At 44.1% G+C, this 17936-nt stretch overlaps 2 protein-coding genes across 2 annotated transcripts in view; one reads left to right on the plus strand and one right to left on the minus strand.

The window, feature by feature from the left end:
• The window catches only part of LOC132406317 (adhesion G protein-coupled receptor E1-like), a 277652-nt gene that overhangs the window by 235310 nt on the left and 24406 nt on the right, over positions 1-17936 (plus strand). Inside the window, exon 15 of the mRNA XM_059991819.1 lies at positions 5487-5707. Within this exon, the coding sequence (XP_059847802.1) occupies positions 5487-5707 (221 nt within the window). The remainder of the gene's footprint in view (positions 1-5486; positions 5708-17936) is intronic.
• LOC132406319 (uncharacterized) overlaps positions 1-17936 on the minus strand; it is a 104345-nt gene that overhangs the window by 1467 nt on the left and 84942 nt on the right. The gene's annotated exons all lie outside the window — the stretch shown is intronic.

Genomic DNA, 17936 nt, shown 5'->3' on the forward strand with positions numbered 1-17936 from the left:
CACCACCATAAACTGCAACTGCCCTTCAAATCCCTGGAGGAGGAATTCAAAGTTACAAGAGCCAGAGAAGTGATACAGTACAGGGACTCAAGTGATCCAAAGGTGGCTAGAGCAGGCATCCAACTGAGGACAGGCAGAAAGTGGAGGGCAGAGGAAGCTGTTCAGGATGCAGAGGAAAGGCTGCGTCACAGGAGGCCGGTGGGAGGGGTCACACGAGGCAGAGCTGGGCTAGGATCCTTTCCAACTCCCCAAATGGACACCATCAGGGGGAAGGAAAGGTGCTATCTAGTTCAGGAGGAGGTGAGAACAGCAGTGGAGGAGAGGAGAATCTGCAAGTTGGTGAGAATGAAGCAACAGGGAGCTTGGACAAGATGGGAGAATGTGGTGGAGAGGAAAGTGACCTGGGCTGAGCTTTGGAAAGACAAGCCACACCGCATCCAATTTCTCATCCAGGCGGTCTACGATGTGCTTCCAAGCCCATCAAACCTGCACACATGGGGCAAGGCAGAGTCCTGCATCCAAGCAAGGAACCCTGGAGCACATCCTCAGCAGCTGCACAAGGCACTTGGTGAGGGACGGTACCAATGGAGGCATGATCAAGTCCTGAAGACCATCGCTGAAGCTATCACCGCAGGAGTGGAGTGGGCGAAGCAGTCTTGACCCTCCAAGCAGACCATTGCCTTTGTCAGAACTGGGGAGCAGCCAATACCCCCCAAAAGAACATCTGCAGGTATCCTGACTTCTGCAAGAGACTGGCAGCTGTTGGTGGCCCTGGAAATGCAGCTGAGGTTCCCTGACCATATCGCAGCCACCACCCTGTGACCAGACATTGTCCTTGTGTCTGAGTGTACGAAGCAGGTGGTGATGCTGGAGCTGACAGTCCCATGGGACGATCACTTGGAAGAGGCCTTTGAAAGGAAGCTATCGAAGTATGCAGGACTGGTCAGCAACTGCCAGCAGGCTGGATGGAGAGCGAGGTGTCTCCCAGTAGAAGTTGGTTGTAGGGGATTTGCAGCCCATTCCTTAGCCAGAGCCTACAGCAATTTGAGCATTGAGGGAGAGAGGAAGAGGAGAGCCATCCGCAGTACCACCGATGCGGCAGAGAGGGCCTCAGGGTGGCTGTAGCTCAAGAGAGGGGAGCCATGGAGTCATGTGTAGCTAGCCATCTGGACACAAGCTGGGGTCTGATCAGCCCCAGCTGGGTCAACTGGAGAAGGATGTATGCTGTTGAAAGACCCGAAACACCCAATGATTCCAGGAACATCACTGAAGACGTGTCCAGAAGCATCAGTAGATGTATGCACACAGCCTTCATTAGTCAGAGCTATGAGTACAGGAGTTGAAACATCATGTTGCAACTGTAAAAGTCATTGATGAAACTGTACCCATTTATAGAAAGAATCCCATTAAACTGGAAAGAGTGAAGGAAAAATTCAGGACTTTCCACTCACCGTGACTCTGTGTATTCAGGACTTCCCACTCACAGTGACTCTGTATTCAGGACTTCCCACTCACCGTGACTCTGTGTATTCAGGACTTCCCACTCACAGTGACTCTGTGTATTCAGGACTTCCCACTCACAGTGACTCTGTGTATTCAGGACTTCCCACTCACCGTGACTCTGTGTATTCAGGACTTCCCACTCACAGTGACTCTGTGTATTCAGGACTTCCCACTCACAGTGACTCTCTGTATTCAGGACTTCCCACTCACAGTGACTCTGTGTATTCAGGACTTCCCACTCACAGTAACTCTCTGTATTCAGGACTTCCCACTCACAGTGACACTGTGTATTCAGGACTTCCCACTCACTGTGACTCTGTGTATTCAGGACTTCCCACTCACTGTGACTCTGTATTCAGGACTTCCCACTCACTGTGACTCTGTGTATTCAGGACTTCCCACTCACTGTGACTCTGTATTCAAGACTTCCCACTCACCGTGACTCTGTGTATTCAGGACTTCCCACTCACCAGGACTCTCTGTATTCAGGACTTCCCACTCACAGTGACTCTCTGTATTCAGGACTTCCCACTCACCGTGACTCTGTGTATTCAGGACTTCCCACTCACCGTGACTCTGTGTATTCAGGACCTCCCACTCACCGTGACTCTGTGTATTCAGGACTTCCCACTCACCGTGACTCTGTGTATTCAGGACCTCCCACTCACCGTGACTCTGTGTATTCAGGACTTCCCACTCACAGTGACTCTCTGTATTCAGGACTTCCCACTCACCAGGACTCTCTGTATTCAGGACTTCCCACTCACAGTGACTCTCTGTATTCAGGACTTCCCACTCACCGTGACTCTGTGTATTCAGGACTTCCCACTCACCGTGACTCTGTGTATTCAGGACCTCCCACTCACCGTGACTCTGTGTATTCAGGACTTCCCACTCACCGTGACTCTCTGTATTCAGGACCTCCCACTCACCGTGACTCTGTGTATTCAGGACTTCCCACTCACCGTGACTCTCTGTATTCAGGACTTCCCACTCACAGTGACTCTGTGTATTCAGGACTTCCCACTCACCGTGACTCTGTGTATTCAGGACTTCCCACTCACCGTGACTCTGTGTATTCAGGACTTCCCACTCACAGTGACTCTGTGTATTCAGGACTTCCCACTCACCGTGACTCTGTGTATTCAGGACTTCCCACTCACAGTGACTCTGTGTATTCAGGACTTCCCACTCACCGTGACTCTGTGTATTCAGGACTTCCCACTCACCAGGACTCTCTGTATTCAGGACTTCCCACTCACAGTGACTCTCTGTATTCAGGACTTCCCACTCACCGTGACTCTGTGTATTCAGGACTTCCCACTCACCGTGACTCTGTGTATTCAGGACCTCCCACTCACCGTGACTCTGTGTATTCAGGACTTCCCACTCACCGTGACTCTCTGTATTCAGGACCTCCCACTCACCGTGACTCTGTGTATTCAGGACTTCCCACTCACCGTGACTCTCTGTATTCAGGACTTCCCACTCACAGTGACTCTGTGTATTCAGGACTTCCCACTCACAGTGACTCTCTGTATTCAGGACTTCCCACTCACAGTGACTCTGTGTATTCAGGACTTCCCACTCACCGTGACTCTGTGTATTCAGGACCTCCCACTCACAGTGACTCTGTGTATTCAGGACTTCCCACTCACCGTGACTCTGTGTATTCAGGACCTCCCACTCACCGTGACTCTGTGTATTCAGGACTTCCCACTCACCGTGACTCTCTGTATTCAGGACTTCCCACTCACAGTGACTCTGTGTATTCAGGACTTCCCACTCACCGTGACTCTCTGTATTCAGGACTTCCCACTCACAGTGACTCTGTGTATTCAGGACTTCCCACTCACTGTGACTCTGTGTATTCAGGACTTCCCACTCACCGTGACTCTGTATTCAGAACTTCCCACTCACCGTGACTCTGTGTATTCAGGACTGCCCACTCACAGTGACTCTGTGTATTCAGGACTTCCCACTCACAGTGACTCTGTGTATTCAGGACTTCCCACTCACCATGACTCTGTATTCAGGACTTCCCACTCACAGTGACTCTGTGTATTCAGGACTTCCCACTCACAGTGACTCTCTGTATTCAGGACTTCCCACTCACCGGGACTCTCTGTATTCAGGACTTCCCACTCACAGTGACTCTCTGTATTCAGGACTTCCCACTCACAGTGACTCTGTGTATTCAGGACTTCCCACTCACCGTGACTCTGTGTATTCAGGACCTCCCACTCACCGTGACTCTGTGTATTCAGGACTTCCCACTCACCGTGACTCTCTGTATTCAGGACCTCCCACTCACCGTGACTCTGTGTATTCAGGACTTCCCACTCACCGTGACTCTGTGTATTCAGGACTTCCCACTCACAGTGACTCTGTGTATTCAGGACTTCCCACTCACCGTGACTCTGTGTATTCAGGACCTCCCACTCAGCGTGACTCTGTGTATTCAGGACTTCCCACTCACCGTGACTCTGTGTATTCAGGACCTCCCACTCACCGTGACTCTGTGTATTCAGGATTTCCCACTCACCGTGACTCTCTGTATTCAGGACTTCCCACTCACAGTGACTCTGTGTATTCAGGACTTCCCACTCACCGTGACTCTCTGTATTCAGGACTTCCCACTCACAGTGACTCTGTGTATTCAGGACTTCCCACTCACTGTGACTCTGTGTATTCAGGACTTCCCACTCACCGTGACTCTGTGTATTCAGGACTTACCACTCACCGTGACTCTGTGTATTCAGGACTTCCCACTCACCGTGACTCTGTGTATTCAGGACTTCCCACTCACAGTGACTCTCTGTATTCAGGACTTCCCACTCACAGTGACTCTCTGTATTCAGGACTTCCCACTCACTGTGACTCTCTGTATTCAGGACTTCCCACTCACAGTGACTCTCTGTATTCAGGACTTCCCACTCACAGTGACTCTCTGTATTCAGGACTTCCCACTCACCGTGACTCTGTGTATTCAGGACTTCCCACTCACTGTGACTCTGTGTATTCAGGACTTCCCACTCACAGTGACTCTGTGTATTCAGGACTTCCCACTCACAGTGACTCTCTGTATTCAGGACTTCCCACTCACAGTGACTCTCTGCATTCAGGACTTCCCACTCACCGTGACTCTCTGTATTCAGGACTTCCCACTCACAGTGACTCTGTGTATTCAGGACTTCCCACTCACAGTGACTCTGTGTATTCAGGACTTCCCACTCACAGTGACTCTCTGCATTCAGGACTTACCACTCACCGTGACTCTCTGTATTCAGGACTTCCCACTCACAGTGACTCTGTGTATTCAGGACTTCCCACTCACCGTGACTCTCTGCATTCAGGACTTACCACTCACCGTGACTCTCTGTATTCAGGACTTCCCACTCACAGTGACTCTCTGTATTCAGGACTTCCCACTCACCATGACTCTCTGTATTCAGGACTTCCCACTCACTGTGACTCTCTGTATTCAGGTCTTCCCACTCACAGTGACTCTCTGTATTCAGGACTTCCCACTCACTGTGGCTCTCTGTATTCAGGACTTCCCACTCACTGTGACTCTCTGTATTCAGGACTTCCCACTCACCGTGACTCTCTGTATTCAGGACTTCCCACTCACCGTGGCTCTCTGTATTCAGGACTTCCCACTCACCGTGACTCTCTGCATTCAGGACTTCCCACTCACCGTGACTCTCTGTATTCAGGACTTCCCACTCACAGTGACTCTGTGTATTCAGGACTTCCCACTCACCGTGACTCTCTGTATTCAGGACTTCCCACTCACTGTGACTCTCTGTATTCAGGACTTCCCACTCACAGTGACGCTCTGTATTTGGGAAATTCCACTCACGGTGACGCTCTCTACATGGGGCATTTCACTCATGGCGATGTTCCACAGATGGGATGCTCTGTTCACACTATCACTCCACGTTCAGGACGTTCCAGTAATGTGACACTCTGCCTTCCAGGTTGTTTGTGCCGTCATCGCTGGGTTTCTGCATTACTTCTTCCTGACTGTGTTCGCCTGGATGTGTCTGGAAGGCATCCAGCTGTACCTCATGGTGGTGAAGGTTTTTCACATGGGCTGTCTGGGGAAACGCCATATGTTCCCAGTTGGCTATGGCCTTCCACTTCTCATCGTTGGAATCTCGGCTGCTGTGTTCAGGAAGGGCTATGGGACACCCAAATAGTGAGTACCATAGCCCTGATGTAGGGCTGAGCAACAGTATTTACAAGTGCGCTAGTCCTACCTCTCTCCTCCCAGGCACCAGCCCCACCCAGTTTTATTCCCTTAAGCAGTCCCTTGCGTATGTCAGATGTCAGCAGGCAGCTGTCAGAGCTCTGTGCTATCAGCACACTGACCTGAGGCAAGTCTCACAGCAGTAAGCTGTGTCAGAAGTTGAGGCCAGCGCATGTAGTGCTGAGGACAAATGGTGTTGTTGGGCTGACTTTAAATAGGACATCAGCTTGTCTCCATATACCATGTGGCATTAGTTCCTGAGATCATATGATCCAGTTATCCTGCTTAATGATATGTCACAGTTCATGTAGTTTGAGTGCAAATAGGGCTGACATATTCCCTCTGGGATTGCAGTGATTCATTTGAGCAGTTCACCAGTAGGGGGAAGGTACAAAGTAAATGATCAGGCCAAACCAATCAATGTTCATTATACACTGGTACAATGTGAAACTGCGTTAGAAAGGGTGACAATAAATGAGCAGTGTCTAGCATTTAAAACATTACTATACAGGTAACAAATGTATGTGAAAATCAAAATCATTGCTGATGCTGGAAATATATAATAACAGGAGATGCTGGAATCCTCAGCAGATGTGGGACGAGGCAACATTTCATGAAGGAGAAAGGAGCAGTGTGTAATGGGAGGGTGGGGGTAGGGAAAAAAGAGGAAAGCAAGGGTGACCATGGGGATAAACTGTAAACACAGTTATGTGAAGACAAAAGCAGATGCTGGAATCTGGAATAAATAACAAAACATTGGGAGGAGACAGTGGGGCAAACAGTATCCCATGGATGCAAAATGTGTATGTCAATATTTCCAGTTCAGAGCAAGCCCTTTGCAAGTGGCAGCAGGCCCAGAGTTATAGCAGAGAAAGAAGGGTTGGAAAAGAATTGCAAAATGCAGAGTATGTGGTCATGCCTGGAAGATCTGGCTGGGTACATACTCCACATGAGAGAGGAAAACCACAAACAAGGTGAGTCAATATCACAGACAGGCAACTAATACCAAACAAATTTAAGTTATCAGAAGTTGTAGAATTCAAGGGGGAAAGAACACATCATTTTCCATCAAAAGACCATAAGACATGGGAGCAGAATTAGGCCATCTAGCCCTTTGAATCTGCTCCACCATTCACTCATAGCTGATCCTTTTTACTTCTCCTCCTCAATCCCGGTTCTTGGCCTTCTCCCAGTAATTTTTGATGCCATGTCCAATCAAAAACCTATCAATCTCTGCCTTAAATACACCAAACAACCTGACTTCCACACCTGCATGTGGCAACAAATTCCACAAATTCACCACTATTTGGCTAAAGAAATTTTTCTGCATCTCTGTTTCGAAAGGGTGCCCCTCTATCTTGAAGTCATGCCCTCTTGTTACTAGACTCTCCCACCTTGGGAAGCGTCCTTTCCACATCTACTGTGTCTAGGCCTTTCAATATTCAAAAGGTTTCAATGAGGTCCTCCCTCATCCTTCTGAATTCTAGTGAGTACAGACCCAGAGCCATCAAACGTTCCTCATATGATAAACCTTTCATTCCTGGAATCATCCCTGCAAATTTCCTCTGGACCCTCTCCAATGCCAGCATATCTCTTCTAAGATGAGGAGCCCAAAACTGTTCACAATACTCAAGATGAGGCCTCACCAGTACCTTATAAAGCCTCAGTATCACATCCTTGCTCTTGTATTCTAGACCTCTTGAAATGAATGCTAACATGGCATTTGCCTTCCTCACTACCGACTCAACCTGCAAGTTAACCTTCGGGATGTTCTGCACAAGAACTCCCAGGTCCCTCTGCATCCCAGATTCCCGGATTTTCTCCCCATTTAGAAGATAGTTTTATTTTCTACTACTAAAGTGCATGACCAACATTGTATTTCATTTGCCACTTTCTTACCCATTCTCTTAATCCTTCTCAGTCCTTCTGCATCCTACTTCTTTCCTCAACCCTGTCTGCCCCTCCACCAATCTTCATATCATCTGCAAACTTGGCAACAAAGCCATCTAGTCCATCATCTAAATTATTGGTATGCAGCATAAAAAGAATCAGTCCCCACACTGACCTCTGTGTAACACCACTAGTTCCTGGCAGTCAACCAGAAAAGCATCCTTTTATTCCCACTCACTGCCTCCTACCAATCAGCTAATGCTCTAACCATGTTAGTAATTTTCTGTAATACCATGGGCTCTTAACCTGGTAAGCAATGGCCTTCAATGGTTATCAATGACCTTCTGAAAGTCCAACTATACAACGTCCACTACACCCCCTTTATCTATCCTAGGCAGGTCGTGCCTTACGAACCTGACTGAATTTTTTGAGGATGTGACTAAACACATTGACGAAGGAAGAGCAGTAGATGTAGTGTATATGGATTTCAGCAAGGCATTTTTTTAAACATTTCTTTATTGTTTTTAAGGAATAAAAAGAAAAAACACAATATGTATCATTCATAAGTTGAAAATATAACAAAGTTTAAGAAGAAAAAAAATATTGAAAAACAAAAGAGAGAAAAATATATATCAAAAAAAAGACGCAACCATCCCACCGTGGATAAAAAAAAGGCAGTCAATTCAGTTCATTACTTTCATCATCTTGAACATTATTCTCCAGGAACTCCAGGAAACTTCCATGTTTCTCAAAATTTGTCAAGTTTGTTTTTTGTAATGTAGCTTATCTTTTCCAGAGCAAGATAAGAAGTCACTTCTTTCAATCATTGTGAGAGTCCACTGGTTGATGGTTTCTTCCATGAATAGGCTATGCAGCATTTAGCTTCCAAAAAACAAATGTTAAGCAGAGACCTTACATTTTTGGAGGTTACAAAGTTATTTGGATAAATATTCAGAATACATAATTTAGGATTGAGGGGCACCTTTTTCTCAATAATCTGACCAATCAAATCCAGCACCTTCTTCCAGAAACAGATTATCCAGGGGCACTCCCACATACAATGAAACAAAGACCCCTTTTGATGGTTACATTTAATGCAAGTGTCTGGAATGTTGGGGTTAAAATGATGCAATCTGACTGGAGTAACGTACTGTCTGCTTATCCATTTATATTGTAATAATTTAGAGTGAGTGTTCACTGATTGGGTTTCAGCTAAGGAACAAGCTTCTGACCATTCTTTTTGAGATAGATTCTCGTTCAAGTCAATTCTCCATGCTTGAAGTATGTTGTTCGATGACTCTTTGCATTTGCTTGCAAATAAATTGTATAATACACAAACATGTCCCCTAGCTTCAGATAAGTTCAGAGTGATGTCTTCTAGGGTAGATAAAGGAGGGAATTTCAAACTGTTGCCTTGCCTGGACATAATAAAGCTTCGCAACTGAAGGTATTTAAAAAAGTGTTTTGATGGAATTCCATATGACGCCTTGAGTTCTTCAAATGACATAACTGTATTGCCCTTATAAAGATCAAACACTTTTACTATGCCTCGGGTCGACCAGGTTTTAAAACCAGGGTCTGCTCTGCCAGGCCTAAAGCCATCATTACCAAAGATGGGGGTAAACTGGGATAACTGTGATGTCTCTCCCAAAAATGCAACAGCATCATGCCAAATCATCACTATATATTTTCAAAAAGGATTTTTAGTTTGCTTAATCAGTTTTTTCTTATCTGCTGAATACAAATAAAGATCTAGACGGATATTGATCGACTGGGATTCCATTGAGATCCAAGTAGGGGGGTGATCCTTAACAAAGTAGAACATTCCTGCTCTAATTTGGGCCGCCCAAAAATACCATATAAGATTTGGTAGCTGTTGGCCGCCTCTATCATACGGCAAATATAATAGGGAGAGTCTGAGTCTTGGACGTCTATTATTCCAGATAAAGTTAGAAAAAACTTTCTTTAATAAATAAAAGAAAGATGATGGAGGAGAAAGTGGGATAAATTGAAAAAGGTATAGGAACTTCGGTAAAATTGACATTTTTAGAATGTTTATGCGTCTAATCAGAGATATGGATAATTTCGACCATCTGTTTATAAGTTGAATAACTGAGTCTGTGAGAGGATTATAATTAGTTGGGATAATTTCATCAATAGTAGGAGTGATTTTAACACCCAAATAAGTAAAACCCTGTACTGACACCATGAATGGAGTTTGAAATGAGGGATTGAGTCTCTCATCTTTATCCATTATATTACAGATTTATTGTTGTTTATTTTGTAGCCTATTTTCTATATCTCCTATAGTTATTCCTCCTATTGTAGCCTCTTTTCGAATTGTCATAGCAACTGGCTCAATGGCCAGGATAAACATTAGGGGAGATAAGGGACAGCCCTGTCTTGTTCTCCTTTGGAGTTTGAAAGATGCCGAAAAAAGCCCATTAGTTAAAATTTCAGCCTGTGGGTTAGAATAAAGAAGCTGTATCCATCATAAAAATTTCCCCCTATACCGAATCTTTCTAAAACTTTAAACAAATATTACCATTCCACTCTGTCAAAAGCTTTCCCGGCATCCAGTGACAGAATAGCACTATCAGAGCTTCCAGACTTTTCGTAGAGTATATTAAGCACTCTTCGGATGTTGTTGAAGCCCTGTCTTCCCTTAACAAAACCATTTTGGTCAGGGTGGACCATCTTTGGCAAGAGTGGCTCCAGCCTCCTAGCTCATACCTTACAAAGAATTTTGAGATCATTATTCAGAAGTGAAATTGGTCTATAAGATCCACATAGGGACGGTGATTTTCCAGGTTTTAGTAGTAGTGTAATTACTGCCATATTAAGAGAGGGGAGAAGGGATCCAGTATCAAATGACTCCTAACACATATCAAGCAGAGGTGGTATTAATTTAGTTTTAAAGATTTTATATATTTCAATCGGAATGCCATCAGGCCCAGGACTTTTCCCTCCCTTCATATTGGTTATGGCTTCAGACAATTCTTTATCCTCTAAGTTATACTCCAGCGAGGTCAAGGACATTTCATCCAGTGGCGTAAATTCTAGCAAATCCAGAAATTCCTTTTGTACTTGTGGAATTGAATCCAAATATTCTGATGTATACAAATTTTGGTTAAATCGCAAAAGGGTATTATTTATTTCTTTTGGGTCAGCAGTTGTCACCCCCTCATCTGATTGTAGGGAGTTTATTGTCCTTTCTGTTTGTATCTGTTTGATACGCCAGGCCAAGAGTTTACCAGCCTTTTCACCCTGCTCATAATAGGATTGCTTCAATCTCATCAAACTTGTTGTCGCCTTATCATTATATCTAGCTCTCAGTTTGTTAAGTTCTGCAAATAGCTGCTGAGAGGGATTTTGAAAAATTTCAGGTTCAGTCTCTTTTATTCTTTTCTTGAGCTGTTCTATTTCAAATCTAAAAGATCTCTCCTCAAAGCAGGTGAAGCTAATCATCTGATCTCTAAGAAAAGCTTTAAAGGCTTCCCATCTTATAGCTGCAGATGTCTGGTCTGTATTAATTCCAAAATAGTAGTCTATCTGTTCTCCAATAAACTTTATAAATTCTGGATCCCTAAGCCATATATTTTGAAGCCTCTACCTTGAGGAGTAATGTAAAGCGTTAGGCTGGTTCCAAGTAAATGAAACTGGAGCATGATTCAAAATTAATATGCTGTCATACCAGCAGCTTGAAACTGTAGATATTAAGGTAGCTGAAACTAAGTAATCAATTCTGGAAAAGGTCTGGCAAGTGCTAGAATAGCAAGAAAAAGCTAGTTTATCTGGGTACTTCCTTCTCCACACATCAACTAAATTAAAGTCTTTAACACATTGCAAAAATGCTTTTCTTGTTTGATTGTGAGAGGTACCTTTCCCCTTAGATCTGTCTAGTTCAGGTTGAAGTGCACAATTAAAATCACCACCTATAATAAGGTAGCCTGGCAGAGCAGCTAATGATAAAAACAGGTGTCTGAGAAAAGCTGGATTGTCATCATTTTTCCCATACACATTGACCAAATTAAGCCTGGTTGAGAAAATTCCACATTGAATAATAAGGTATCTGCCAGATTGATCTTCAGTAACATTAACAAGGTGAAAAGGCACCAACTTATGTATAAGGGTAATTACCCCCCCCCCCCCAAGTGGGAGTTAAAAGATGCTGAAAAAACCTGTCCCGGCCATCTCTTCCCTACTCTAACTATATCTTCAGGGGTTAAATGGGTCTCCTGCAAAAAAACTATTTTGGCTTTTAACTGTCTTATCCTTCTCATTACTTGCTTTAACTTGACAAGTTTATTTAATCCTCTTACATTCCAAGAGGTAAACTGAAGTCCACAGGACATAGACTATTAGTTATAATTTCAATCATGTTGAGCTGAATTGGTTTAGAATGACTGCTAATTGGGATAACAACGTGACAAAAAAGGAAAATTTTTTAAAAACCGTGAAAAATAAACAAAAAAATGTGAACATAACTGAGTGTATTTCCCAAACTGAACTACACCTACCCACCCCATAATGAAAGCTTCCTGACGGCCCCGAGGGAGGGCCTAATTATGGAGCTTAACTGGTCCTTCCATGTTATCATGTTGAGGAACTGCATAACTGGCAACCAAGTCAGAGCCCCCACGCTAACAGTAGTAGAAAATCTTACAACTATATTATACCAAGAGACTTTATCAGATTTAACTTCATCGTAGTTACATTGCCACTGTAGAAGGTGAGAACCGATGCAAATTCATTAGCCTAAATAATGCATTGATAAACACACTGCTAATATTCGTTAGCTTTCATTTATGTCCCTTAGGCACTATGAACATGCCTATTTAAGCAAAAAGTTAAAGAGAAACCTGCTATATTGTCTTATTTGTCCACAGCCTCCAAGTTATAGTTCTTCAATTCCTGCACAAATTTTTCTGCTGCCAGTGCATTGTCAAAGGTGTAGCGTTTTCTTTTATGAGTTACCAGCAGTGTAGCAGGATAAATCAGACCATATCGTAAGTCCAAAATCGAGAATGAGACCAACTTTTTCTTCACCGAGTCGAATACACGCCTTCGCTTAAGTAATTCGGCAGAGACGTCGGGGAAAAACCTGATTCTTTGATTATCGAAAAGTACAGATTCTTTCAGTTTGGCTGCCTTCATAACCCGAATTTTATCAGTGTAGTTTAAAAACTTCATTATCACTACCCTGGGTCACTTGACCAACTTTGTTTCAGTTTTGTTTGCCCTGCCTATTCTGTGTGCTCTTTCAATTAGCAAGGGCCCAGGGAAATTTTCAGCACCCAGAACCTCGGGAATCCATTTTTCCAAAAAATAGACCATATTCGACCCTTCCGCCCTCTCTGGAAGTCCCACCAAGCGAAGGTTCGAACGGCGGCTACGGTCGTCCAGTTTAAGCACTAACAAAGCTGCTTTCAAAGTAGTCAAACAACAACACACACAAAATGCTGGTAGAACACAGCAGGCCAGGCAGCATCTATAGGGAGAAGCACTGTCGACGTTTTGGGCCAAGACCCTTCGTCAGGATGTCCTCCTGTAACAGCTTTCAAATTCACTTGTATTCCTTGTATTGCACTCAGTAGCCCTTCAAATCTCAACACAAAGTCATCCTTCATTACTTGAATGGCATTTAGGAATTGGCTTTGACCTGTTAAAGCCTCCTCCTCGCCGGTATTGTCAATGGTCTGCACTGTGTAGCTACAAGAGGAGCCCAATTTCGGAGACTTTTGCGTTTGCTTTGTTGCCTTCAGTGGCATTTTGGCTTTCCTTCGATTTCCAATCAGGTCAAGCTGGAACTGTTCAGGTATTTCAAAGTTGTTTAGTTGCGTAATTTCAAAACTTTTCGTAGGGGCTCTCACACACGTCCGCTCAACACGGCGCCATAACCAGAAGTCCCCATCAGCAAGGCATTTGATAAAGTACCCCAAGCAAGGCTTATTGAGAAAGTAAGGAGGCATGGGATCCAAGGGGACATTGCTTTGTGGATCCAAAACTGGTTTGCCCACAGAAAGCGAAGAGTGGTTGTAGACGGGTCATGTTCTGCATGAAGGTCGGTCACCAGTGGAGTGCCTCAGGGATCTGTTCTGGGACCCTTACTCTTTGTGATTTTTATAAATGACCTGGATGAGGAAGTGGAAAGATGGGTTAGTAAGTTTGATGATGACACAAATGTTAGAGGTGTTGTGGATAGTGTGGAAGGCTGTCAGAGGTTGCGGAAGGACATTGATAGGATGCAAAACTGGGCTGAGAAGTGGGAGATGGAGTTCAACCCAGATAAGTGTGAATTGGTTCATTTTGGTAGGTCAAATAGATGGCAGAATATAGTATTAATGGTAAGACTCTTGGCAGTGTGCAAGATCAGAGGTATCTTGGGGTCAAGGTCCATAGGACGTTCAAAGCAGCTGCGCAGGTTGACTCTGTGATTAAGAAGGCGTACGGTGTATTGGCCTTCATCAATTGTGGAATTGAGTTTAGGAGCTGAGAGGTAATGTTACAGCTATATAGGACCCTGGTCAGACCCCACTTGGAGTACTGTGCTCAGTTCTGGTCGCCTCACTACAGAAAGGATGTGGAAACCATAGAAAGAGTGCAGAGGAGATTTACAAGGATGTTGCCTGGATTGGGGAGCATGCCTTATGCGAATAGATTGAGTGAACTCTCTTTTTTTCTTGGAGCGACAGAGGATGAGAGGTGACCTGATAGAGGTGTACAAGGTGATGAGAGGCATTGATCGTATGGATAGTCAGAGGTTTTTCCCCAGGGCTGAAATGGTTTCCACAAGAGGACACAGGTTTAAGGTGCTGGGGAGTAGGTACAGAGGAGATGTCAGTGGTAAGTTTTTTACACAGAGAGTGGTGAGTGTGTGGAATGGTCTGACAGCAACGGTGGTGGAGGCAGATATGATAGGTTCTTTTAAGAGACTTTTGGATAGGTACATGGAGCTTAGAAAAATAGAGGGCTATGTAATAGTAAGCCTGGTAATTTCTAAGGTAGGGACATGTTCGGCACAACTTTGTGGGCCAAAGGGCCTGTATTGTGCTGTAGGTTTTCTATGTTTCTATAGTGAGATTTAAGTTGGAGTGTTGTGTGTATTTTTGCTTATCTAACTAAAGGGAAGATATCAATAAGATTAAAAGAGTGCAGAGGGAATTTACAAGGATTTCACCAGGATTTTTAGGACCCGAGTTATAGGGAAAGGTCAAATAGCTTAGGACTTCAATCCGTAGAATGTAGGAGATTCCCTGGCTCTGTGGCTCAGAGGGAAGGGTGGAAAAGAGGAGTGCAGTACTGAGAGAGAAGTCCATAGTAAGAGGAATCAACAGGAGATTCGGTGGACCTGAAAAGAAATCCAGATACTTTGACTCCCAAATGCCAGGGTCAGGGTGTCTTGGGTCGGGTCCAAAGCATTCTAAAGGGAGAGGGTGAGCTGCCAGAAGTCATTGTACATATTGGTACCAACAACGTCCTACATGTAAGAAAAGGGAGGAAATGCTGAAGAGAGAATATAGGGAGTTAGGTAGAAAGCTACAAAGCAGAACATCCATTTAGTAATCTCTGGATTACTATTTCCACATGCCAGTAAGAATAAGGATAGGCTAGTATGGCAGATGAATGCATGGCTAAGGAATTGGTGCAGGGGGCAGGGTTTCAGATTTCTAGATCATTGGGATCACTTTTGGGGAAGTTACAACCTGTACAAAAAGGAGATTTTACACCTGAGCCCAAAGGGTCCAATATCCTTGTAACCAACCATCTGCAATATCAGTGAGAGAAAAGGCATAGAGCATAATGTCAGAGTTTTCAGATGTCAAAACCTGAGGGAGAAACAACTTGGGGTTAGAAGGGGTCAATGGCTCGCATGTTTGCTCTTGCTGTCAACACCTCCTTTCTAGCAGGTTGTAAGTGAACTACACGGCAATGAGTGCACAAGTCTTCAGTTCCTTGGCTATTCCTGTGCCAAGACATGTCACCCTAACACAAATGTGTGACCTGTGCTTGTGGGTTGTTCATCCAGATGTAGCAAACCCAGCTCACTCATCTCTCAGTTGTGTGCTGATTTGTGTTGTTCCATTTATATTAGGTAGAAATGTTGCATGTTAAGCACATAGTCAGGCTGAGAGACCATTACTGATGTTGCTAATAGTATGACAATCAGGAGTTGGAGTTAGCCCCAGCACCACTCGATTCTGCTCCACCATCTCCTCAATTAGAGGCTGATGAGATCTTGGCCTTGGCTTCACTTCCTGTCTGTTCTACATGGCTCCAGGCACTCAGGAGTCTGAATATGTCCAACTCATTCCAGAATATGTTCTGTGATTTAGCCTCAAGACACACTTCCTCCCAACAACCTCTTCACTCACCACATCATCATTTTCCTTTTGTCTTTGTGTCTTTGTCATTTCCGATATGGCAATGGAACTGTGGGGGGGGGGGGGGGGGGGGGGATGCGAGTGACTCTCTTTCCTCTCTATATAATATTTTTACTGAATTCCTCATTGGATTTAGCTGCGATTTTATGCTGTGATTACCTCACTCACAGATTGTGAGATGCTTCTCCAATGACACTCATATTTGAAGTTAGGCCCTAATCAGCCCTGACATCAGGCCATCCCCTGACATAGCCCCAGAATGATCTTTCCTGGTGATGAAAATCATATTTAATTTTAGGGTTATGGTCAATCTTTTGTGCATTTATTAAATTGCCTATATGTCCTTTCTGCCACTGTGTGACTTTGCATATTGTGTTCTAACTGAAGACTATAAATACAACTTGGCTGTTTTTCAATTCATTCAAAACTGGTGCTTTGATCATTGTTTATCTGTGTTTTACTTTTAGCAACAGATGTGGCCTCAGCATGTTCTGAACTATTTTATTTACAATCAGCTACCTTGAACTGCTTTTAAAATTAGAACAGCAACAGACCCTTTGACCCATGATGTTGTGTTTACCTATTAATCTACTCCAATATCAATCTAACCCGTACCTCCCACATAGCCTTTCATTCTTCTGTCTTCCATCTGCCTAACTAAGAGTTTCTTAAATGCTCTTACTGAATCTTCCTCTACCACCAGTCCTGGCAGGGTGTTCCATGCACCCAGCACTCTCTGTGTTAAACAAGTTGCCACTGACATCTCCCTACACTTTCCTCCAATCATCTTAAATATTTTTCCCTTTCATATTTGCCATTTCTACCCTGGGAAACTTGGAAAAAAGCCTCTATGTCCACTTGATTAATCCCTCTTATCATTTTACACATCTCTACCAAGTCACCTCTCATCTTCCTTCGCTCCAAAGAGAAAAGCCCTAGCTTTCTCAACCATTCCTCATAATACATACTCTGTAATCCATACAGCATCCTGGTAAATCTCCTCTAGGATGTAGCTGTTCTTAAAACTTTTAGCGTGGATTTCAAATTCCTGTACCTCCTTCCTGATGATAGCAATGTGAAGAAGAATGTCTTGAATGGTTCAGAGGGAAACGAAGGACTAATTTCTTTACAAAGAGTGTTCGGTGTCTGGAATGAGCTGCTAGAGGAAGTGGTGGAGTCAGAGATGGGAACAAGATTTATGAGGCATTTACACATATGAACAGGACACAGAGAGATATGGAGTAAATATCCTGAGCAGAGTCTCAGCCCAAAACGTCGACTGTACTCTTTTCCATAGATGCTGCCTGGCCTGCTCAGTTCCTCCAGCATTTTGTGTGTGTTACTGTCAGTTTCTATGTTTTCTCTTTGCCCTTCAAATTTATATTTGCCTTCATTACTTTTTAGTCCTCTTCTGTTGATTTTGCATCTCTGCCAGCCTTTAGGTTCATCACTGTTATCAACTTCTGTATGTTTTCCAATTTAATGCCCTCCTTAGCCATGGTAAGGTCATTCACCTCCTACTATCCTCCAGAATCTCTTCTTTTCAGTGGTGTGTTTCTGCTGGAAGTCATGGCAAACATACTAAATCTGGCAGTGGAGCTGAGTAGTTGGTTTCTCACTGTAGAATGGAATGGTGGGAACTGAGTAGATTCCTAGTCTGATTCACCGCTCTCTAGAAGTCAGGCATCTGACCGATCTTTGTGTCCTTGTTGGGAGATAAAGTTTTGAGTGCATCTAGATCCTTCCCCTCAGCTACCAGAAGCACAGGTAAACCTTGACACCATAACTTCAGGTATGCTTGCATAGCTACAAAAAATCCATAAGTTACTCAGCCCCTTGTGCCTATTTTACCATTCAGTATATACAGGCACTTTCCTAATGAACTCTCCACAGTATGACCTGGC

The sequence above is a fragment of the Hypanus sabinus genome, chromosome 16 (assembly GCF_030144855.1).
Source record: "Hypanus sabinus isolate sHypSab1 chromosome 16, sHypSab1.hap1, whole genome shotgun sequence".
Classification (NCBI taxonomy): domain Eukaryota; kingdom Metazoa; phylum Chordata; class Chondrichthyes; order Myliobatiformes; family Dasyatidae; genus Hypanus; species Hypanus sabinus.